Source organism: Schistocerca piceifrons, chromosome 11 (genome assembly GCF_021461385.2).
Source record: "Schistocerca piceifrons isolate TAMUIC-IGC-003096 chromosome 11, iqSchPice1.1, whole genome shotgun sequence".
In the NCBI taxonomy this organism is placed as follows: Eukaryota; Metazoa; Arthropoda; class Insecta; order Orthoptera; family Acrididae; genus Schistocerca; species Schistocerca piceifrons.
In genome coordinates, this window is record NC_060148.1 from 23327199 (window position 1) to 23352368 (window position 25170).

A 25170-nucleotide genomic window follows, 5' to 3' on the forward strand; every position below is an offset into this window, starting at 1 on the left:
AGTGTCGTTTCAGAGCCGAAAGGAGAACTATAGGAGCTGTGGTGAATGCAGCTCGTAGAAGTGCATTGAAGGCTCTATTTATAAAAAAACCATCGCCTTCCATCCCTCTGCTTATAAATTTGTCAAGTAATGTATTTTTGGTAACTCTGGTGATATGCAGCCTGTAGTTAGAGAACAGGGCATTCACTCACCTAGCACAACAAACTAGGAAATAAATGTCCAAAATTCAAATACAATATTAAAACGAAATGGGCCACTGCAAACTGGAATCGAGCTGTGCAACAGACTACACCTTCACTTGGAAATGATAGACATTTCAGCACTTAAAACAAGTTTTTACGACTACCTAATTCAGAAGTGTTATGATGCAGCTGAGAACAAAGCAGGTTCAGAACCTAAAGGTTCACATTATCACTGTACATGGTGAACAGAAATGCCTCCGAATTTTTATGCCGTTCTGAGGTATTACATGTTACGCATATTACTCGTCTAATTCCCAGCTTCGCTGACGCAAGCTGCAACCCTCTGTCACTACAGGGTTCCAAATTGTATTTTTTTAAACATTGCTGGGTGTAACGTAATTATGTTTGTTCGTGACAAACAGCATGCTGCAATCTAGTTTATAACTACAGAAAACGTACCTACAACTGAAATCCATAGAAAAATGGAAGCTGTGGACAGTGACGATTATCAACATCACTAATGCATTACGGACTCGCTACAAACGCTGGGTCCCACAATTTTCTTTTTTTTTCGTTATGTATCGTGAACTTACTAGTTTGCACCTGAAGACGCAACTGCACCTGAAGATGCATCTTTAAGTGCCGTGAAACTGATGGTGCATAAAACTAAAAGAATCCTACAGCTGAAGTGGTTTTACTTCTTGACATGGCAGACTGTGCTTGCAGTTGCCCACACTGTAAAGCGTTTTGCATGTGTGGCAGAGCTGAGAGTGGACGACCCCATACGGTAACTGCTGAGACTATTTAGAATTGGCTTGATGAACTACTGGATAATACAGACACAGCTCTTAGAGAAGTGTGGTATATCACAGAAACCTAATTGTATGGTGAGTCCCTTGAATGCTCACTCCTGACATGAAATCTGTCAACAACTTCCTTTGGCTTTGAAGTGGGAGGGCGATGAGTTTCTTAACAACGCTGACCAGTGATGAAAGCTGGGTTTACCAGTTTGACTCAATGTCAAATTGCTGATGTCTATACGATCACCACTGTACACAGCCTTCATTCTTCTGTGGATTTCAACTACAGGCACGTCTACTGTGGTTAGAAACTCTACTACAACAAGCTGTTTCTCATGCACCGTCATAGTTATGTTAAACACTGCATGTTACGCACTGCAAGTTGCAGCCCTATAGTGACAGAAGGTTACAACTATCATCGGCGAAGCAGGAAATTCTACTGCGAAGTGTATTTATTTATGTCTGGAATCTAATCCCAAACGCCTGGATCGATTCCAACCAACTGTAGCGCAACAACAGTTGGCCTCATGAGTATAAGCACTGGGGAGCTTATAGCTTCCTTATAGAGTGAAGCCATTGGCAAAAATGTTTTTTTAGCCCATCGTACATAGGCTCTCCTGGATGCCAGGTTCATTGTGTGGAAATGCGGCATACCTTCTTGACATTTTTTGTAGAGCAACTTACACGTCAGAGGGGTAAAAAAAAAAAAAAAAATCTGTTTTCAAGCTCCTGACGTGTGTGCTGCATGACACCATAGACATGTTGTGAAAAGTTATCTGCCTTTTTATCTATGTTCAGCAGGGGCTCCATGTACAGATAGCCACACCTGCTGAAAGGCTGTGTGACAGGGTATGCACAGAGGAAAGGAGGCAGGTTGAATAATGGGCTGAGAGAGGGTAGGAAGGAACGGGGAATGGACAAGGGGGGGGAGACATGGGAGGAGGATATGAATAGGGAGATGGTGCAGGAAATATATACAGATGGGAGGGAGTAGGACGTGATGCAGACAGGGAGAATATGGGGAGTGGGTAGAGAAGGTGTGGGTGAGGAGATGAATAGAGAGTACGAGGACATGGAGTTGTTGGACTAATACGATCTACAGAACAAGTTGACTGGTGCGATGTATAGTTCCTGTTGAATAACTTTCCTGTACTGCTAGACCAACTCTGGAGTTTTTCAGAGAGCGCATAATTCCCGAAGACGTCTGGCACGAAGAACAGCACCTTAATGTGAATGGACGCCTTAGTGAGCACATGCTTTAGCGATGGCTCACAGTTGCAAGTCGTATGCAATAACAAGCACATTACATTAGAAACTCTGCTGTTGTACAGTAGCAGAAAGTGTTCTTATTTGTCGACTGCATTCTGTTGCAGTAAGTCATTCGAAATAGCGAATAGCTTGCACTAGGGATGTTTTCCACAATAGCGAAGGGGAACAAATCCCCACAGTTCTTAAGGTATCCATTTCTCAGCTCATGGTTCAAATGGCTCTGAGCACTATGGGACTCAACATCTTAGGTCATAAGTCCCCTAGAACTAAGAACTACTTAAACCTAACTAACCCAAGGACATCACACACACCCATGCCCGAGGCAGGATTCGAACCTGCGACCGTAGCAGTCCCGCGGTTCCGGACCGCAGCGCCAGAACCACTAGACCACCACGGCCGGCTCTCAGCTCATGCTTCCTGAACATATGTTTCTTGTTTTGATCCATACTACTATCCTTCAAAATGGTAAACTTTTTTAAAACACACATGGGCACGGGCACACACACAGGCACGGGCACACACACGGGCACGGGCACACACACGGGCACGGGCACACACACGGGCACGGGCACACACACGGGCACGGGCACACACACGGGCACGGGCACACACACGGGCACGGGCACACACACGGGCACGGGCACACACACGGGCACGGGCACACACACGGGCACGGGCACGGGCACGGGCACGGGCACGGGCACGGGCACAGGCACGGGCACGGGCACACACACGGGCACGGGCACGGGCACGGGCACACACACGGGCACGGGCACGGGCACGGGCACACACACGGGCACGGGCACACACACGGGCACGGGCACACACACGGGCACGGGCACACACACGGGCACGGGCACACACACGGGCACGGGCACACACACGGGCACGGGCACACACACGGGCACGGGCACACACACGGGCACGGGCACACACACGGGCACGGGCACACACACGGGCACGGGCACACACACGGGCACACACACGGGCACACACACGGGCACACACACGGGCACGGGCACACACACGGGCACGGGCACACACACGGGCACGGGCACACACACGGGCACGGGCACACACACGGGCACGGGCACACACACGGGCACGGGCACACACACGGGCACGGGCACACACACGGGCACGGGCACACACACGGGCACGGGCACACACACGGGCACGGGCACACACACGGGCACGGGCACACACACGGACACGGGCACACACACGGGCACGGGCACACACACGGGCACGGGCACACACACGGGCACGGGCACACACACGGGCACGGGCACACACACGGGCACGGGCACACACACGGGCACGGGCACACACACGGGCACGGGCACACACACGGGCACGGGCACACACACGGGCACGGGCACACACACGGGCACGGGCACACACACGGGCACGGGCACACACACGGGCACGGGCACACACACGGGCACGGGCACACACACGGGCACGGGCACACACACGGGCACGGGCACACACACGGGCACGGGCACACACACGGGCAGGGGCACACGCACGGGCATGGGCACACACACAGGCACGGGCACACACACAGGCACACACACGCAGGCACAGGCACGGGCACACACACGGGCACTGGCACACACACGGGCACTGGCACACACACGGGAACAGGCACACACACAGGCATACACACGGGCACGGGCACACACGCGGGCACGGGCACACACACGGGCATGGGCACACTCACCTGTATCCCGATGTCTCTGTGGATTGTGTCCGTGGCAATGCTGCCGCCACCAGACAGCACATGTCTGCTGCAGCCTCTGCATTCTCCCGCAGCAGTTGCGCCCAGTCGCTGCTGGCCATCACCTCGGGGTGTCGCGCTATGAACTCCACAGCGGCGCTCCTCAACTCTGGGCAGCGGTGCAGGGTGGCCGCCAGCGCAGTAGCTGCAGCATTTTCTACGCTCAAGTCCAGCGCCATTCGCGACTCGCACCGCCGTTTAAGTAGGGGCAAGTCGTACTTGTCGGCGGCTGCCAACAGTTGCGCTGCAAATCTTTCCAGTTCCGGAACTGTGTCTGTATAGACGAAGAATAGCATCTGCTGCAACACAGCCTCCTGCACGTCAGTGATTTTGATAAGGCGACTAGTAGCTTCTAGCATGTTGTTCCGCAACATGGCATCAAAGACGGGACTCCTCGCTGCCAGAATGACACTGTGGGCCGGCAAGTGAGAGTCGCCCACCACGAGAGTCACATCTGCACCTTTGCCAGATTCCAGCAGTGTGCACAGGTCGCTTCCAAAACTGCCTTTCTCCGACTTTGATTCTGCCATTAGTACCACGCCTGAAACACACACGGAACATCTATGGAATTTCCAGTCGCGCTGCAGAGGAAATAAATTGTGTTTTGCTTCTACTAACACACAGAAAACGTAGGTCAGCTATGCAGCTAAGATCAGGTAAATAGCAGGAAACATCCTGGCTATGAATCCAAGGTACAGTGTTACGAGTGACCTGGATAAAATAGGAGCAGATACTGGGCACACAAATCTAGGGGTTTGTGATCGGCCCTGGGTAAACACTGATGTAAGGCATGTTTACGCTGAGCTGAACAGGATGCTCCAGACACTGGACAAAACCTCACATGAGTGCTGTTCCAGGTGATGCTATCGGTAGGTGGGGTTACACTACGCATGGCCTGCACCTAAATAGGAAGGGGAAAAATAAGTTAGCTTCTCTATTAGCAGATACCGTAAGGAGGTCACAGTCTCACAACGTATGATCCCTGTGGTTAATGATATCAGGCAGACAAGTTTTATAGGTTAAAGCGAAAGTCCAGACAGACAATAATCAATAAAAAATAAAATAAAAGAAGTTTCATGTACAGAAAATAGGGATACAGCTAACGGTTGTATCAATTTATTTCACCAAAATGTCAGGGGAATCAAAAAGTAGATGATCTGTTAATGTGTTTAAATGATTTCGAAAATAAGAGTGAGTCTGACATAATTTATCTCAACACCATATAACTTTGAGGAAGGAAAGAGTCACTATAAGTGGGTATAATTTAGCATCTTAAGCGAGCAGATTTAACATAGATAAAGGAGTAGTTGCCATTTAAACAAAACAAGCGAATACGTACAAAATTGTAGAAGTAATCAAATTTTATGTCTATCAGCCATTTGACGTTTGTGCATGTGAACTATAGCTAGATAATGTAGTGTTGATAGCAAAGCTGTGTAGGTCCCCATTAGGAGTCTGGGAGCTATTCATAAAAATTTTCGACTCATTATGCTGTCTGTCAGACAAAAATAATTTATTAATCTGTGGCGATGTCAATGTAAACTTTCTGAGCAATTCTGATAGGAAAAGAACTAGAAGTGTTTTTAATGACATAACTTAGAACCAGTGATCATTTTCCCTACACATATAGCTCAAGACAGTAGCACTCTAATAGATAACGCATTTGGACAGCAAGAGGATGTCAAACTAACACATGCTTTCCCTGTTATAAATGGATTATCAGATCATTATGCGCAACTTCACCCGGTGTACAGTTCAGAAACTAATAAGTAAAAGTGTGAGGCTAGTCAGCCCGGTATCTTTAGAGCACTTCAGAGAAAGTTTAAGAAATGTTAATTGGGGAGATGTATACCGCGAGCCAAATGCTAATGATAAATGCAACATATTTCTTGATAAATTTATATCCCTTTTTGAACACTGTCGCCCAAAAAAATTACTGAATTTAACACCAAACAGTTGTCTTAGAAACCTTGGATTACTTTAGGTACCTGTCTCCTTTTTTAAATCGAATCGTATATTTTTTTATAACTGCGTCTAATACACTCCTGGAAATGGAAAAAAGAACACATTGACACCGGTGTGTCAGACCCACCATACTTGCTCCGGACACTGCGAGAGGGCTGTACAAGCAATGATCACACGCACGGCACAGCGGACACACCAGGAACCGCGGTGTTGGCCGTCGAATGGCGCTAGCTGCGCAGCATTTGTGCACCGCCGCCGTCAGTGTCAGCCAGTTTGCCGTGGCATACGGAGCTCCATCGCAGTCTTTAACACTGGTAGCATGCCGCGACAGCGTGGACGTGAACCGTATGTGCAGTTGACGGACTTTGAGCGAGGGCGTATAGTGGGCATACGGGAGGCCGGGTGGACGTACCGCCGAATTGCTCAACACGTGGGGCGTGAGGTCTCCACAGTACATCGATGTTGTCGCCAGTGGTCGGCGGAAGGTGCACGTGCCCGTCGACCTGGGACCGGACCGCAGCGACGCACGGATGCACGCCAAGACCGTAGGATCCTACGCAGTGCCGTAGGGGACCGCACCGCCACTTCCCAGCAAATTAGGGACACTGTAGCTCCTGGGGTATCGGCGAGGACCATTCGCAACCGTCTCCATGAAGCTGGGCTACGGTCCCGCACACCGTTAGGCCGTCTTCCGCTCACGCCCCAACATCGTGCAGCCCGCCTCCAGTGGTGTCGCGACAGGCGTGAATGGAGGGACGAATGGAGACGTGTCGTCTTCAGCGATGAGAGTCGCTTCTGCCTTGGTGCCAATGATGGTCGTATGCGTGTTTGGCACCGTGCAGGTGAGCGCCACAATCAGGACTGTATACGACCGAGGCACACAGGGCCAACACCCGGCATCATGGTGTGTGGAGCGATCTCCTACACTGGCCGTACACCACTGGTGATCGTCGAGGGGACACTGAATAGTGCACGGTACATCCAAACCGTCATCGAACCCATCGTTCTACCATTCCTAGACCGGCAAGGGAACTTGCTGTTCCAACAGGACAATGCACGTCCGCATGTATCCCGTGCCACCCAACGTGCTCTAGAAGGTGTAAGTCAACTACCCTGGCCAGCAAGATCTCCGGATCTGTCCCCCATTGAGCATGTTTGGGACTGGATGAAGCGTCGTCTTACGCGGTCTGCACGTCCAGCACGAACGCTGGTCCAACTGAGGCGCCAGGTGGAAATGGCATGGCAAGCCGTTCCACAGGACTACATCCAGCATCTCTACGATAGTCTCCATGGGAGAATAGCAGCCTGCATTGCTGCGAAAGGTGGATACACACTGTACTAGTGCCGACATTGTGCATGCTCTGTTGCCTGTGTCTATGTGCCTGTGGTTCTGTCAGTGTGATCATGTGATGTATCTCACCCCAGGAATGTGTCAATAAAGTTTCCCCTTCCTGGGACAATGAATTCACGGTGTTCTTATTTCAATTTCCATGAGTGTAGCTTGAAAAGGCAGTTACAGTAATACATGGTTTGTTAATGTTTACGTCGAAATCTGACGTAAAAGAAATTCGAGAAATGTCCTAAAATGTGAGATACCGTAAGGTAAGACAGCGCTTCGAGGATAAAACTTTATTTCCCCTCGAGCCAATATATGACGTAGTTACTGGTTCACCTACGGATGTTTTATATAAACGTTTTAAGCTAGGTTCTAGCGTATCACAGAGGGAAAACGATTTCACATTTATGCATATATGCATCCTCCCACATTTTCAGGAGCTGAAACAGGGAAATCGAATGTTCTTTTTCTTTAAATAAAGAGGTCTTATGCGCTTCAAAAACCAACTACTGCTTTAAGTATCTAAATGTGAAAACGAATATTAGAGCAATCTTTTCCTGTACATGGCTCTGCCCATCTTAGAGGTAAGCTACACGTTATCTGACAACTGTCTCTACCTATACTGCTCTAAATTATGTCGTAGGGGATATATTCGTTGAAGTAAATATTCTATTAAAAATTCTCTCGTGACCACGTGTACGCCGCGAAATAAATAATAATCTTTAGGGAAGGTTCCATGCTGAACGGAAGAGCTTAATGACAATGTTACCAGATACGTGCAGTACACGCTGTAGACTTATTTGACACTGCAATGCAATTTCGTACACACGTATATGAAATAATTTACCAACAATGATTTAGTAACCATCCAAACCACATAACTTTTGCCTTCCAGAAAAGTAACTTTATCCTTTAAGCATGTGTTCAAACTGTAGACTATGGACTGAAAAGCACAAGGCCAGTTGCCGTTCGAAGGAACGATGAACAGGCGTAATTGAAGTGGATGTTATGGCAGCGTATGTACTGGCCATTCGACGATACACATTGTCTGACGTAGTTGGGGCTTTGTCATAGACTGCATCTTTGAGTGCTCCCAAAGGGGGGGGAAAAAAAAAAAGCATGCGCTGGAGAAACGTAGAGTCCTTACCCAGTTGCTGAACGAGAAACCGACAAAATTCGGTACGACTTTGGAAATCATGGTCGAGTAACTGCTGATGTGACAGATGATTGTGATGGAAATTCTGTCGACGCAGGATGCTAATGAAGCTACATTCCTTGCAATAGCCTATGTCTCGTACAACTGTGCGAATTCATTAGCGTCGTAGCCATACCAGCTTCTTCTTGTTCTCCGGCAGCTGCAGTATTTTTTCTTGTCCTCTTTTTGACGTTCAAACAGCCTGTCCGCACTAGCGTCTTAATTCGTACAATTGCTTGGGACGTGGGACATTGGCGACCCGGACAGGCAGCTCTATACCGCTTTACTGTTTGTACGGTATTATTTTACATTGACCATATAAAAGCAGTATATCCAACTTCTCCGTATTGCACATGTCTACACGTGACGAATGTTGAAGGAAAAATGATGGTCCTCCAGGGCAGACAAGTAAACTGGTAAACATGTTGACATTCTGACGGTGCGGCACGAGAGCTCTGCTTGACGTTATTTGCACCGCTAATGCCGATTCCGGCCACCGTGCTCACACATTCTAAAAAATTTACCGAATTTTTTATTAACAAACTCTATACCACTGTTTCCAGAATGAGGTTTTCACTCTGCAGCGGAGTGTGCGCTGATAGGAGACGAGATACTGGCAGAATTAAAGCTGTGAGTACAGGGCGTGAGTCGTGCTTCGGTAGCTCAGATGGTAGAGCACTTGCTCGCGAAAGGCAAAGGTCCCGAGTTCGAGTCTCGCTCGGGCACACAGTTTTAATCTGACAGGAAGTTTCTCTATACCACTGTAATTGTCTTCAAGACAATGCAATTATAAAATACAGTTACAAAAAGTATACCAAACCTCTACCATATGGTGAGCAAAATGTATGAGACAGGCGAAATACCCTCAGACTTCAAGAAGAATATAATAATTCCAATCCCAAAGAAAACAGGTGTTGACAGATGTGAAAATTACCGAACTATCAGTTTAATGTCACGGCTGCAAAATACTAACGCGAATTCTGTACAGACGAATGGAAAAACTGGTAGAAGCCGACCTCGCGGAAGAAGCTAGATTAAGGAAAGGCAAATCTACGTTTATAGCATTAGTAGACTTAGAGAAAGCTTTTCACAATGTTGACTGGAATACTCTCTTTCAAATTCTAAAGGTGGCAGGGGTAAAAAACAGGGAGCGAAAGGCTATTTACAATTTTTACCGAAATCAGATGGCAGTTATAAGAGTCTGGGGGCACGAAAGGGAAGCAGTGGTTGGGAAGGGAGTGAGACAGGGTTGTAGCCTCTCCCCAATGTTATTCAATCTGTATATTGAGCAAGCAGTGAAGAAACAAAAGAAAAATTCGGAGCAGGTGTTAAAATCCATGGAGAAGAAATAAAAACTTTGAGATTCGCCGATGACATTGTAATTCTGTCAGAGACAGCAAAGCACTTGGAAGAGCAGTTGAACGGAATGGACAGCGTCTTGAAAGGAGGGTATAACATGAACATCAACAAAAGCAAAACGAGGATAATGGAATGTAGTCGAATTAAGTCGGGTGATACTGAGGGAATTAGATTAGGAAATGAGACACTTAGTAGTAAAGGAGTTTTGCTATTTGGGGAGCAAAAGAACTGATGATGTTCGAAGTAGAGAGGATATAAAATGTAGACTGGCAATGGCAAGGAAAACGTTTCTGAAGAAGAGAAATTTGTTAACATCGAGTATAGATTTAAGTGTGGCCATGTATGGAAGTGAAACATGGACGATAAATAATTTGGACAAGAAGAGAATAGAAGCTTTCGAAATGTGGTGCTACAGAAGAATGTTGATGATTAGATGGGTAGATCACATAATTAATGAGGAGGTATTGAACATAACTGGGGAGAATAGGAGTTTGTGGCATAACTTGACTAGAAGGGATCGATTGGTAGGACATGTTCTGAGGCATCAAGGGATCACCAGTTTAGTATTGGAGGGCAGCGTGGAGGGTAAAAATCGTAGAGGGGGACAAAGAGATGAATACACGAAGCAGATTCAGAAGGATGTAGGTTGCAGTAGGTACTGGGAGATGAAGAAGCTTGCACAGGATAGAGTAGCATGGAGAGGTGCATCAAACCAGTCTCAGGACTGAAGACTAACAACAAAAAGTATACAGTTCCATTGAAAGAAACGTATCACTTCAGTATCTTCGTTGATACGAGCGCTAAAAACATTAACCAAACAAAAGTATGTGTGCCCCTCGACGCTCAAACATTTGCCGAAAACTGCGTTTCAATATGAGTAATCAGTTCACGAAATAAAAGGGGTGTTACGTCTTATGTGACTACCCTGTATAGTTCATACAATAAATGACAATCCTCTGAATAATCACTAGACTCATTTTCAGCCCCTAAAACTTCCATTCGCAAGCATGTTGAGATCTACTAAGGGATTCCCTTTTCGATGTCCAGATACGTGTCAGGTAACGCACCAGTTCCTCATTCCCTGCAGGTTCGAGTGACATCCACACAATGCCCAACAACACTCAAAAGTAACTGGAGTGTGATTTTATATTCAATCTTGAATATCGATTTTAATATTTTGATAGGTCCAATGTTCATTCAAACATATCTTGGAAAATTACTGATTTTTGAATATCAGGATAGAACAGGATAAAGACACATTAGCTGAATGTCAATACACGCACAAAAACATTTTTTTTCACATTTTCGAAAGATTTAGATGTGTCAATGGGCCGCGCGGGATTAGCCGAGCGGTCTGAGGAGCTGCAGTCATGGACTTTGCGGCTGGTCCCGGCGGAGGCTGGAGTCCTCCCTCGGGCATGGGTTTGTGTGTTTGTCCTCAGGATAATTTAGGTTAAATAGTGTGTAAGCTTAGGGACTGATGACCTTAGCAGATAAGTCCCATAAGATTTCACACACATTTGGACATTTGTGTCAATGGTTTTATAAACAATACGGGCTTGAAAAATTTTCAAAGTATCGATGCTGAAAAAGTATGCCGACATTTAAGTAAATGTAAGTAAATATGGATAGAAGGTAGCAGACCTCCATTAAGAAATCCCTAGAGTGATGAAAGTCCCATCTGAACCCGTGTGAAAAATTGGATGCAGAACATCTACTAATGAGGAAAACGTTTATAGTCCTGTCCTCCTCAGTTACGCGCAATATTACGGTATATTAATAATTTTTATTTATGGACCATCTGACAGCAACTGAATAAAACACAATTTTAGTGCCATATGCGTTTCGCCTTTATTTTCTGCAAGGCATCATCAGTGGCCTGGAATATGTACATATGTTAGCTATTTTATTTACATTTTTGTCATTGTGCCTATATGTTTTAAACAGTTCTGGTGGTTGGAGGAAAACGTTGCCCAGTGACTTTAATTCTTACTTACCCAGGTTCCGCAGTATGTATTTGTACCTCAAGCCAAACTTGATCTGGTTTCGTGTGTTGTTATAACAGCTGTCAGCAGACACAGTGTATTAATAAAGCACTCAACAGACGGATCTCAACATGTGATTCTTGAGTTTCTCTCGGCGTATTTGATAATCAAAATATCCACGAGTGTGCTGCCGGTCTACAGTGTCCAACGGGCACAATATTTCGGCGGTCATACATGTCGCCATCATCAGGTGAACTGACGGACTGAGCTCCTGTGAACGTGCCGGCACGGAGATCCGTACGCTATGGCTGCTCAGAGGGAACTGGGTTCGGTCGCGGCGGCGGCCGATTTAAATACCCTCCGCCCGCGGCGCGCTCACTCCGCCGTCCGCGCCCCGCGATGGAACAGATTGCGACGGCGTCTGAGATGACGTCGGTGTGATGGCTCTGTCCGCCGTGGTCGTCACAACTATTCGTTTGCTCGATTTACTCTCGATTAACCCAATCGCTGGTTCCCAAGCCTCGCTAATATTATAGCCACAGTCACGGTTTATGAGGTCGTCATTGGTGCGAATTTCGATGGGCTCTCTAACAACGCTGTCCCAGTATTTCGACATCTGTACCAGAATCCTCGTGCGTTCATACTCCATGGCGTGATTTTCCGACAAACAATGTTCAGCGACCGCCGACTTGCTCGGATACATCAGTCGAGTGTGCCTCTGGTGTTCACGGCATCGATCCTGGACGGTACGCATCGTCTGACCAATATACGACTTGCCACATTGACACGGAATCTGGTACACGCCGGCCTTCCTCAAACCGAGGTCATCTTCGGCGCTCCCCACCAGTGCACGAGTCTTATTTGGAGGACAAAACACAGTTCCGACCTGGTGTTTCTTCTGAATGCGGGCTATTTTCCCCGAGAGTGCGCCTGTACATGGAATAAACGCAGTGCCTGCCTCCTCCCTCGTGACTTCATCCATCTCAACAGGTTGTGCTGTAGTGGGTGGGCGGAGAGCACGTTGAATCTGCCACTCTGAGTACCCATTTTTTCGAAATACAGTTCTCAGATGTTCCAATTCCTGGGGTAGACTCTCTGCGTCAGAGATAACACAACTGCTCTATATTATCTGATCGCTCAAAAGTATTTACACCAGTCTACAAGTTGCTACATCGGACTGTTCTAATTTGCAACATACCGAGATTAACGCTATACCAGTTCTATCAGCAGAATTTTCACTCCTGATATCAGACTCAATTTACTTCTCCATATTCAGCAAACATTCTACTCTACCGTACCTGTTGTGTTTAATAACAATGAGATAGTAGTAGCAATATTCACACCACATAATGCGACTATCATCTGGAACCATTCTGTCAGTCTACATTTAACTAATCACAATTAGACCACAACATGACACGCATACAAAATGTGAAGGAAATCCTCTCTATCTGGTACTGTTGTCACTACTTGACGTAAAAGATTGCAACCAGCAAAGATTGTAAGAGATGGAAAAGAGCCACCGTGGTTCAACAACCGAGTTAGAAAACTGCTGCGGAAGCAAAGGGAACTTCACAGCAAACATAAACATAGCCAAAGCCTTGCAGACAAACAAAAATTACGCGAAGCGAAATGTAGTGTGAAGAGAGCTATGCGAGAGGCGTTCAATGAATTCGAAAGTAAAGTTCTATGTACTGACTTGGCAGAAAATCCTAAGAAATTTTGGTCTTATGTCAAAGCGGTAGGTGGATCAAAACAAAATGTCCAGACACTCTGTGACCAAAATGGTACTGAAACAGAGGATGACAGACTAAAGGCCGAGATACTAAATGTCTTTTTCCAAAGTTGTTTCACAGAGGAAGATTGCACTGTAGTTCCTTCTCTAGACTGTCGCACAGATGACAAAATGGTAGATATCGAAATAGACGACAGAGGGATAGAGAAACAATTAAAATCGCTCAAAAGAGGAAAGGCCTCTGGACCTGATGGGATACCAGTTCAATTTTACACAGAGTACGCGAAGGAACTTGCCCCCCTTCTTGCAGCGGTGTACCGTAGGTCTCTAGAAGAGCGTAGCGTTCCAAAGGATTGGAAAAGGGCACAGGTCATCCCCGTTTTCAAGAAGGGACGTCGAACAGATGTGCAGAACTATAGACCTATATCTCTAACGTCGATCAGTTGTAGAATTTTGGAACACGTATTGTGTTCGAGTATAATGACTTTTCTGGAGACTAGAAATCTACTCTGTAGGAATCAGCATGGGTTTCGAAAAAGACGGTCATGTGAAACCCAGCTCGCGCTATTCGTCCACGAGACTCAGAGGGCCATAGACACGGGTTCACAGGTAGATGCCGTGTTTCTTGACTTCCGCAAGGCGTTCGATACAGTTCCCCACAGTCGTTTATTGAACAAAGTAAGAGCATATGGACTGTCAGACCAATTGTGTGATTGGATTGAGGAGTTCCTAGATAGCAGGACGCAGCATGTTATTCTCAATGGAGAGAAGTCTTCCGAAGTAAGAGTAATTTCAGGTGTGCCGCAGGGGAGTGTCGTAGGACCGTTGCTGTTCACAATATACATAAATGACCTGGTGGATGACATCGGAAGTTCACTGAGGCTTTTTGCAGATGATGCTGTGGTGTATCGAGAGGTTGTAACAATGGAAAATTGTACTGAAATGCAGGAGGATCTGCAGCGAATTGACGCATGGTGCAGGGAATGGCAACTGAATCTCAATGTAGACAAGTGTAATGTGCTGCGGATACACAGAAAGATAGATCTTTTATCATTTAGCTACAAAATAGCAGGTCAGCAACTGGAAGCAGTTAATACCATAAATTATCTGGGAGTACGCATTAGGAGTGATTTAAAATGGAATGATCATATAATGTTGATCGTCGGTAAAGCAGATGCCAGACAGATTCATTGGAAGAATCCTAAGGAAATGCAATCCGAAAACAAAGGAAGTAGGTTACAGTACGCTTGTTCGCCCACTGCTTGAATACTGCTCAGCAGTGTGGGATCCGTACCAGATAGGGTTGATACAAGACATAGAGAAGATCCAACGGAGAGCAGCGCGCTTCGTTACAGGATCATTTAGTAATCGAGAAAGCGTTACGGAGATGATAGACAAACTCCAGTGGAAGACTCTGCAGGAGAGACGCTCAGTAGCTCGGTACGGGCTTTTGTCAAAGTTTCGAGAACATACCTTCACCGAAGAGTCAAGCAGTATATTGCTCCCTCCTACGTATATCTCGCGAAGAGACCATGAGGATAAAATCAGAGAGATTAGAGCCCACACAGAGGCATACCGACAATCCTTCTTTCCACGAACAATACGAGACTGGAATAGAAGGGAGAACCGATAGAGGTACTGAAGGTACCCTCCGCCACACACCGTCAGGTGGCTTGCGGAGTATGGATGTAGATGTAGATGTAGAATTCTAGTTGTATTCGAGACAGAACACCGAGGCCCGAGTTTCAGCACACGAAAGCAGTTTCACAACGACGCACACGAGTCTCCACACTCACGGGTCACAACGGCACAGCTGAGACGGTGACGCAAGTCGTGGAGCTACAGGTAATAAAATTACACTTACCTTCACTCATACATCGAGTAAATAAGTGTAGTGGAGAGTGCACGCCTGTCAACTCAGCTGCTGTCACCTCACTTCACTCCCTGCGGCCGCAGCTGACGCAGCTCGCCGCTCCCCGCCACTCCGTGACTCCTGCCACAACTGTCAGCCGCCCCTCTGCTTGTGAGGCGCCAGCAGGCAAACGGCACAACACTCCGTGAGGCCGTCACTCACACTTCACTCACAAAGGGTACTGACAAGGCGCAGAAGAAATGCTCAGACACAACATTGCCTTCACGAATCTTTTCAACAGTAAAATTTCTTCTCCGAGACCCTCGTTGTTCACGTCTAAACTGTACCAAGATTCGTCGTTTCCCACAAGCTCTTGGACCGGAGAATCGTGTTCGCTTACGTAGTTCCACGGGAAACGGAATGTGTCCGTGTTGCGTGTGGCTGCACGTGGTACAGTCAAGTTCCCTACAGCTGTGTAATAACACGGCAAACATTTAGCTGAAAAGTGTTCCTCGAGCTATGGTTTAAATCGTCCCCTGCTGCTTCAACAACAAAGAGTTTTCTTCTGCCGTGCCGTTTCCCTCCGTCATCAATCATTACATTCAGTTCAGGTGACATTCCAATATTTTCTGCTACTTCGCAACCTCCTGCGTAAATAGTATCCCAACATTTCTCAGCTGATTTAATTCTTCCGCGAGACTGTTGTTCATACTACTTGAAACATTTGTTTCTCCGGTTGGAAGTACAACTTTACGTATGTTTATTGCAGCCAATAATTTCAAATACTTCTGAATGCTCCTTAGTTCAATGTGTTGCTCCCGCAGTCCAGGTTATTAGCAAGTTCAACCGCCCATTGTAATCCTGGCAAATCCTCGGCAAATGGATGCGTGGCACCTACCCACACAGACCCTCTCGTTGCCGATATTTTCTTTTAAAACTTTCCATAGCTGCCACTTTCATTTTAAATGAGTTTCTTAGAAACAGCAGTTGTACTGGAGACAGAGGAGAAACGTCATGGGGAAGTATCGCAGTTAACTCGAGTGCTTCTTTTTGCCACGTCTTCCCCACATGTCGCACATGTAAGCTGACGTTTCGTTGCTGGGTGTGCAACTATGACTTCCATATCAGACACAATCTTACACGCCTCCGCCGTGATATTAAACGCTCTTTATGGAGGTAACAGAGGGCCATGTTGTGCATCTCGCCGAAAGTTCGGGACGCGCCTGACGCCCTCCACCTGGTGCTGCCTGCTACTGCGGCTCACTGGAACGGCACAGCACGCCACAGCAGAGGGGAAACAGCCCAGAACTCCGTCCCCTTTCCTCGCATCGTCAAACACGGCGGTATTCACTTCCTCTTTAAACTGGTGTATGTAAATGTCTGGTTGCTGCCTGAGAAATTGGCAAAATTTATGCTGATATGTAAATAGGTTAATCTCAGAGCAGGGCAGCAGAACTCTTTTAAAATTAAATTTTGATCGGAAGTATGTGAAGCACACGCTACACGATGCGAAATCCAGTCCAGCCACCACGTCAAAGAACTCGCCTGCGAGAGAGCATGGCGTTTTCAATGAAACTTACAAGTGCTATTTGATTGCAAACAAATGACTCGGGTTAAAATGTTGGCCCTGAATGTTGTTAATGTTTATCTTCAGCCTCGCAAAGAATCACTGAACCAGCAGTTTTATGGTAATTACAGAGCAAATGAACATAAAATTTTACGCATCCAACTTTGTGTTAAAACTGTTCCAAAACTCACAAGGTAACACCTGTCTCAGATCATCTACCGATTTGAAACCTCTGAAGTGATGTACTTTCACAGATATATCCTGACAATTACACTATCTGACAGTGGGCAATGGTAATTAAATATGTTGGCCTACCTCTGAGAACGGAAGCTTCGTTTCTTCTGCAACCTATTTAGTATTAGTATAACGACAGAACTCTCAAAAACCAAAAAAGAGGAACTGAAGTTATCGACTGACAAATGAGAGAAAGGTTCCAAGTATAACTGTGCTTCACTAAGCCACAACAGCAACACACCCTTTCATGAATTACTCACAGCTACACATGTCAGCACACTCCCTGGTGCGACGCGCTCACACACTACGAGTAAAATACTTAAAACGACTCACCATGCAGGAACTGGAGAATTTACTGTGATTTTGCGCGCTGCGTTGATGGCTACAGTGCTGTGCTGTAATGCAAAACACATTGTCCACCTTGCCTCCATGATTGTTTACATCGTTTCATATTTGAAATGTTTGCTGGTATGTTATTGGTTTTGGGGTGATTTCTACCTTTTGTATTTTTACTGATACGTCTGTGGTTAACAGCCTCCAGCTGTTCCAGCACAATATGTCTCCAGAACTGAGTCTGAATGCAGTGCTGCACGACCCACACCCTACATGAGAAAATCATTACGAAATATTATCAGCCCTGTATATGTTTACTTACAGCTGCACAGTAAAGGCTGATATTAGGAAAAGCATTCTGTTTTTCTCGCATCTCCAGTTATAGAACAGTTCTTACATGTTGCGAAAATCTCTAGGAGACTACAGAACAATCAGGTGAAGAAAGGTTCAACCGTAATTTCGTAACTGTAATGTAATTCAAATGGCGCAACGGATATCCAATTGTGCAAAAAATGTCTTAGAGCTGAAGTGGAAAAATAATTAACATAATCGGTGTTGAGCGCACCGCCATCGAAGAAAATGGAAAATCTACAAAGTAATGGAGCTAAATAACTACAAATATTCCATAGTTTAGTTTTAGACCCCTTTCCTTTGGCAGATTCTTAAAATACAACGTTGTGTGTATGTCTGTTCTCATCTCTGCAACTGAATGAAGCGCAGAAAACTGGAGGTTGTCCCATAACGGAACTGCGTAGCATCATTTCTCAGCGGTTCTATAATTACGTGTTTTGTGATGCTAAATCCAAATTTCGTGTTTGGTGCATTGTAGGAGATCGGTTTCACAACGAAAGATCTCACAAATTTTCACTCTTTTCTCAGATTTTCGTCCGTTTCACGAAGACTATGCGTTTCTCGGAGTTGAAAACCCAGCACAAAATTACAGCAGCCAAACTCTTCTACAAAACGCACCAATCAGATCTGATTTTCTGACAACGAGCGGTGACGGCGCTAGAGCGCGCTGAAAAACGGCGACTGCCGAAAATTCGGAACGCTCCTTTAACGGCCTTCGTCTGTTGTTCTCTGCTATTCCGGCACACTGCAACGGTACGGCACGCTTCAGCAGAGGGGAAACAGCCGTCTGCGTTCTTCCCATCACCAAACACAACGGCATTCACCGCATACATCTGGTGACGAAAGTAACGTCATATCTTTTGAAATGTGTTCGTATTTATTTAAACTCTTGGTTTTAAGTGTATGGCTGGTACCTGAGAAATTGTTGAAATTTATTTTGATATGGAAATACCAGGGTGTATACGACTCGGGACAACCGGGAAAAACCCGGGAATTTTTTCATCCGGGAGAAAACCGGGAAAAACCCTGGAATTTTTCTGAATCCCGGGAATTTTTCATTGTTTTAGCTTTCAGTTAAATTTTTGTAGTTTTGATTGCAGAATTGATTCTCTAGCAAAGAACGTTATTGTATCCTGCTACTGGAGAATGATAATGCAGCAATAAAATATAAACGAGAGGGAAAAAAGTTTAGTGGCAAAGGAAATGTGCAATTTACAACAACAAAACACTATTAAATTTAAGGAATCGGTAAGACTATACTTGAGACGAAGGGCCGAAAGAAGGGGACATTCCACCAGTATGTGGGATATCGTCAGTCTGGCTCCACAACCACATTGCGTGGGTGGGTCGTGATGGAGCGAACAATGGGTGAGCCGCGTATGACCAATGCGTAAACGGCGTAAAGTAATGGACTGTCCGAGAGGAGTCGAAAGAAGAGCGTCAAACTGCAGTAGACCCCATGATTGTGCGGAGTTCATTGCTATGAGTAGTAGTGCTCCAAATGGTATTCCACTTTTGGGCGAAGAGAGATTTGACGTAGATGCCCATATCCGCAGCTGGAATCGTGAAAGGAAATGGGGTGGGGGGTGTTGAGTATCTGCTTCTCCAGGCAAACGGTCAGCCAGCTCATGACATGGGATGCCCGCATGAGTTGGGGCCCACAGAAAGGCGACTCTGCCTTAACATATGCAGTCATGTAATATTTTGTCAAATGTAATATCTTGTATAGACACCTTTTATTAACCTAACACGTTCCACATCATTACGAAGTGTCGTATTCATGATCTATGGAACAAGTACTAATCTAATCTAATCTAATGGAAAAAAAATTGCCGAATTTGCCCGGATTTCCCTGTTAAAAATACACTTTCTCCCTGGTGAAAACACGCGTTTCCCGTGTTAAGTGAGAGTATATTTTCACTAATCAATCCTTTTAATGGTTATGGTTTTATACACGGGCGTAGAATTTCCCGGCACTTTAGAAAACGAAACTTGGGGTAGAAGACACGTTTTCGAAATATCTTTGATGTGCAGCAACATGTACGCAGCGTATTTTCGTATTAGGAAAGTATACACTGGAATTCCACCAAACACCGCATGCTACTTTCCGAATCATTGAAATCGAGATTGCGATGCGCTTTTGTAGGCCAGTCACGGCTCATGTCACGTGATCTCGCCTCCAGACGACAGCGGATATTCAGAGCATAGGACACGTGATGTAGTCAGCCAACAGCAACGTCACTGTTAAGTAGCACGAACACATAAAGAGCGAAAGTTAATAGTTTAAATTAATATACATGGTGTTGCTACAATAAAAGCAAAGCTTTCACATATAATATTTGTCTCTAGGGTTAATAAGCTGCGAGAGAAGCTAAGCTTTCGCATGTAATGATCTTTTTTGCGCGTGTTACACTTTAAGATATGTCACACAAATGTGCCAGTAAAATTTTTAATAATGACATAAATGTCTGATCTTCAGGGTTCGAAATTCTTCTAAATGGCTCGTCATCGACGAGTTGATTTTCAAATGAGAGTCAATGCTCTGCGATTTAATAAATTTATGGTACATTCTTCCACATAATTCAACTTACGTAAAAGGATATTTACTTTGAAAGTAACGCTTTTCAAACCACCATTCGCAATATTTTCCCGCGACCTGTTAGAAACAGGTTCGTTCCAACAGTTGCGAGAGAGCGCAGATAACAGGCGACACCGCGCTTGTACCGAGCGAGGTGGCGCACTGGTAGCACACTGGACTCGCATTCGGGAGGACGACGGTTCAATCCCGCGTCCGGCCATCCTGATTTAGGTTTTCCGTGATTTCCCTAAATCGCTCCCGGCAAAATGCTGGGCACGGCCGAATTCCTTCCCCATCCTTCCCTAATCCGATGAGATCGATGACCTCGCTGTTTGGTCTCTTCCTCCAAAACAACCAACCAACACCGCGCTTGCTCAGCTACCATGACGTAGGAAGCCCGTATGTACGTACGCGTAAAATCCTGAAAGATCATACATTATGTCATAAAAGAAACAAGACATGAGAGGATACTGCAAGAGCATCGGAATTTCGTGAACCATATTAAAATGTGCACATTTGAAGTGCATACCTAAAGGGCACATTCGTATGTCCAGATCGCCAATGAAGTAGACCTCGACTTGATATTAAGCATTTCAGTGTGGTTTTCGGGATGTAAATTTTCTTGAAGCATCAGTACTGTATTATATCATGTTTGGTTCTTTATTATGGCAAAATGCCGTATCTGCTAGAAGAGGAACGTGCATTTGAAATGCAGCGAACAGTTGAAACTAGCCCAGTACTGTGTAAACATTTCGTTTCAAATACATTGAGTGCCTCTGCGGGGAAAGTTTATAAAAGTTAATTTCTTTAGCAAACCGACAAAAATAACTTCATTGTTCGGCAAGGCGATTAATGCTTGACTGTCAGAAAAGTTGAAATAAAATAAAATCTGAAACTAATGCGTAATTATGTTAATACATTTTAATTCACTTCATAGCTCCCGGCCACAGATATCCGTTTTGTTTTCATTTGACGTGAGAGTAAACGAGGGGGAAACAGCAAAATCACTAAATGTAAACACGGGTCACTTGGAGACTACACACTGTAATTCAGACTGCTCAGCGCATCAGCCCAGGGTCTACGATATTTGCGAACCGGGTCACTACTAAAAAAATCGAACTTTCAAAAATATGTTCATCTTGTAGCGCATATCTTTCTGAAAAGTCAAACATAAAACATGTGTTCGAGGAAATGTTAAGACGTATTATACGCTCTGTGGAATTGAAACGTGTATATTTTGTAATGCGTGCCATCAAACTATATTCAAGAGAGTGGAAATTGGAATGTCGTGTGGTGCCTCTCCTGCTCCTAGTCGGTCGGTTTGACAGCCCGCCCCTCTTCAAAAGATACTCATTAATAGCGACGGGATTATTTGTAATCGGGCGAACAAGAACTTTTCAGAAAATTTGCTCTCTTTATTGCCTATTAGCTAACAACTTGCTGTTTTGTGTGATATAAAATTAAATATAAGATACATGAAACCAATCAAGACAAGAGATAAGCAAGACATTACACATTTCCTCAATCCTTAGCTCCCAGCATTTTTTATCTCTAATCTTGCTACAGCTTTACATGGCGTGCTTTCCTTTCTGCGAAACAATCGTCAAACTTTTTGCTACATGAAAAATCGAAATGTCGTTATCTAATACAGAAAATGCTGTTAGAATAAGCTGTCAACACAAGTAATACCCAAGACTGGTGTGGTTTCTGATCTGATTACGTCTATTTTATCACTGTCTGCTAGATAAAACAAAATAGGCCTGTCTAATATTACAACAATTTTGTAACACACACCAAATAAACGAAACTGTTTTGGCACAAATGGAAATGTTTTTAACAAGACAGAATATAATTCACGAATTACGAATATCAAATGCCTATTTGGCCTACTACGAGCAAAAAGCTTTATGTTAGGAAATAGTTCCACGCTTCATTCATACGCACCAGTCTCTCAAACACGAGATGAAATTTTTATATAAATTTGGAATCGTCTTATTCTTCCATAATTTGTGTGATGTTCCCGTTTCTTCTCCTTCCTCGTTCTAACAAACCATCTTGTCATCGTCAATTCTGTAGCTATTCCTGCCATTGTCAAAATTTGTTCGCCGATTAACTTCACTAACCCTGCCAGAATCACAGGTTTAGTTATCCCGCGATTATTCTCCGGTTAGGCGGTATTACGTTGTCGTACAACACGTTTATCGCGTTACTTCCAGAATAGAACTTAAGCGGCTGCTAGCCGGGGCTGCAACTGATCCTTACTAGTGTAGCGATCTGGCCAAATATTTCCTGTCAAAATTTCATTTTCTTGGATACACCGAGACGATAATACGTAATTTTTCTCACCTGTTATTCCTGTCAGTGTTTTACTTCCATTTTGGTAGTGTGAATCTATAGATTTCGCTAGTAATTATAACAACGCTGATCATTCGCAAACCCAATCAACCACATAATAAGACAGCGATTGGCATTGATCGGTTCGGCTTTACTCCACTCAGGTAGTGTAGCCCCGTCCCCTTTTATCTGCGGACAGTTTATTTCTAGATGCGACGAGGATTCACCTTACAGAGACATCACGCAATCAAAAATCAACTTATGATTCATTCAGAAATCGACTTAATATGTGTTCACAAATGTTCAAAAACCAACAGGGAAGCTTTTTAAAATGATATGAATAATCGAAAGACAAACGTGCGCTGGATGCTAGGCGCTTTGTGAAGCAAGTTTTTTTCCACTCCAGAATATGAATTTGGCGCCCCCTTTTCCCGCTAGCATCTAGCTGCTTGCTGCGACTGCTTGCACAGCCAACAGCCACATTCCTGTAGCCAGAAGCGGGAGAATCTGCTGCTCGAACACGACTCAACTGCGCATGCGCACGAGCCCGCTCGTAACTCTAGAACGGATCTAATGTGAACAGTTGTGAGTTCACGCTCAATGCAGGCAGTTTGTTATTATGAAGCATTGCATAGTCTTCCTAAAGCCTTTGGCAGATTTTGATGTTGGCAGACGCTTGCATGAGCACTGAGTCGTCGTTTAGAAGGAGCATTTCCATTGCAGTTTAAGTTATTTTCGTTTTTTTCTCTCGTTTATGTTTTTTGTCGAAATATTATTCTGCAATAGCGGGATACAGTAATATCCTCTGTTAAAGTATCGATTCTTACCAGTCAAAATTAGAAAAATTTAACTGAAAACTACAACAATGCAAAATTCCCGGAAATCTAAAAAATTGCCAGGTTTTTCCCGGTTTTCTCCCGGATGAAAAAATTTCCGGGTTTTTCCGGGATCCCCCGGTTGCCCCGGGGCGTATACACCCTGTATCTTTAAACGATAAAGATCTGAATTTATTTTCGTTATTCGTCATAGTTACTGTGCTGCACGAAATTTTTAACAATTTGCGGAAGTAAAATCACATTATGTAGACTTTCCGTATAGTTAATTCAAGGCTATACATTATTGTGCACGAAATGTAACCAACATATCAAAATTGTATTTAAAGTTGAGACCGGAATGATGTCTGTTTTCATTCTTGAGATATTGGTTGTTATATCCGCAGACGGGTCGCTCGCGGCGCGTCCGAATCTTTCCTGCGCTTCGGGAATCAAGTGGTCGTAAAAATCGTCGTATCTCATAAAAGGTTCAAGATATCGAAACTACGAATTTTGGAAATGACAGCACGCAGAAAGGACTATTTTATCATATGATCAACACTCCATACGTTTTTGTAAACGCGTGGGCAGAGCGAAAAGAAGACTCCCTATAACTTGCACAACGAGGTTTTGTCCAAGTTTTCAAAGCCAAACAAAGGGAGGGAAACAGGTAAACGGGGTATCAAAGTGACCAGCATGAGGTCTAATTTGGCATGAAAATGTTTAACTGCTTGAAACTAATCAGTGTAATTAATGAAAACTTAATTAATAAGCTGAGGGAAAATCGAAATATTTAACGAAAAGCTGCTGCCAAGCTATGTAAATGAAATGCCAAAAATTTCATCTGTTCAAGACCTAGCTATTTTGCACATAAAGTGATACATTTGCGCGGTTTTTAAATGTCAGAAAGGCTCCTTCGAATGAAGTAAGTTAGGAAGGCAAACGAGGAGTCGGTAAGATCATGCTTTCTGAATAAAGCTTGAAATTAAAAGACGGGAGAAATCATCCAAATATTTCATGAAATGATATGTGTAGGAGAAGCAAGTAGATTAGAGAAATGTTCTACGTGCGTTTGAATGGTGCGCGAAAGCATGAACAGAAAATGAGGTGCACCATACGTTTCCCTAATATTTATTATTTCATACTTTTAGACAAATCATTACACAAAACGTTTGACTTTCTTTTAAAAAAGATTTTGGAATCTTTACTTTTACAGACTATTTAGAGTAATTGGAACGCTTGGCCTTAATATTGACTGCTGATGAATAACGTTCGCAACATCAAATTTCTGTAAAATTTAATGGTTCTTTTTAATTCATTAGGTAGTAAATGTGTGTGATATACTGGGATAGGTGCGGAGATCAAGTTCTTTGGCAAGGCCTTAAAATACACTTAGCAATGCAGTGTAAACAGTATATATAAGACTTGGTATACAGAATTGTAACTGAGTCAGTGAAGATTATAAGACCAGCCCCGTTTCGAACCCACGACCTGCTCCGA

The 25170-nt window shown here is 44.7% G+C and overlaps 1 protein-coding gene across 1 annotated transcript in view; it reads right to left on the reverse strand.

Moving 5' to 3' along the window:
• Positions 1–25170, reverse strand: part of LOC124720461 (serine/threonine-protein phosphatase 6 regulatory ankyrin repeat subunit B-like) — a 45462-nt gene that overhangs the window by 2881 nt on the left and 17411 nt on the right. The window contains exon 2 of the mRNA XM_047245815.1: positions 3978–4575. Coding sequence (XP_047101771.1) covers positions 3978–4564 — 587 coding nt within the window. The 5' untranslated portion in view covers positions 4565–4575. The remainder of the gene's footprint in view (positions 1–3977; positions 4576–25170) is intronic.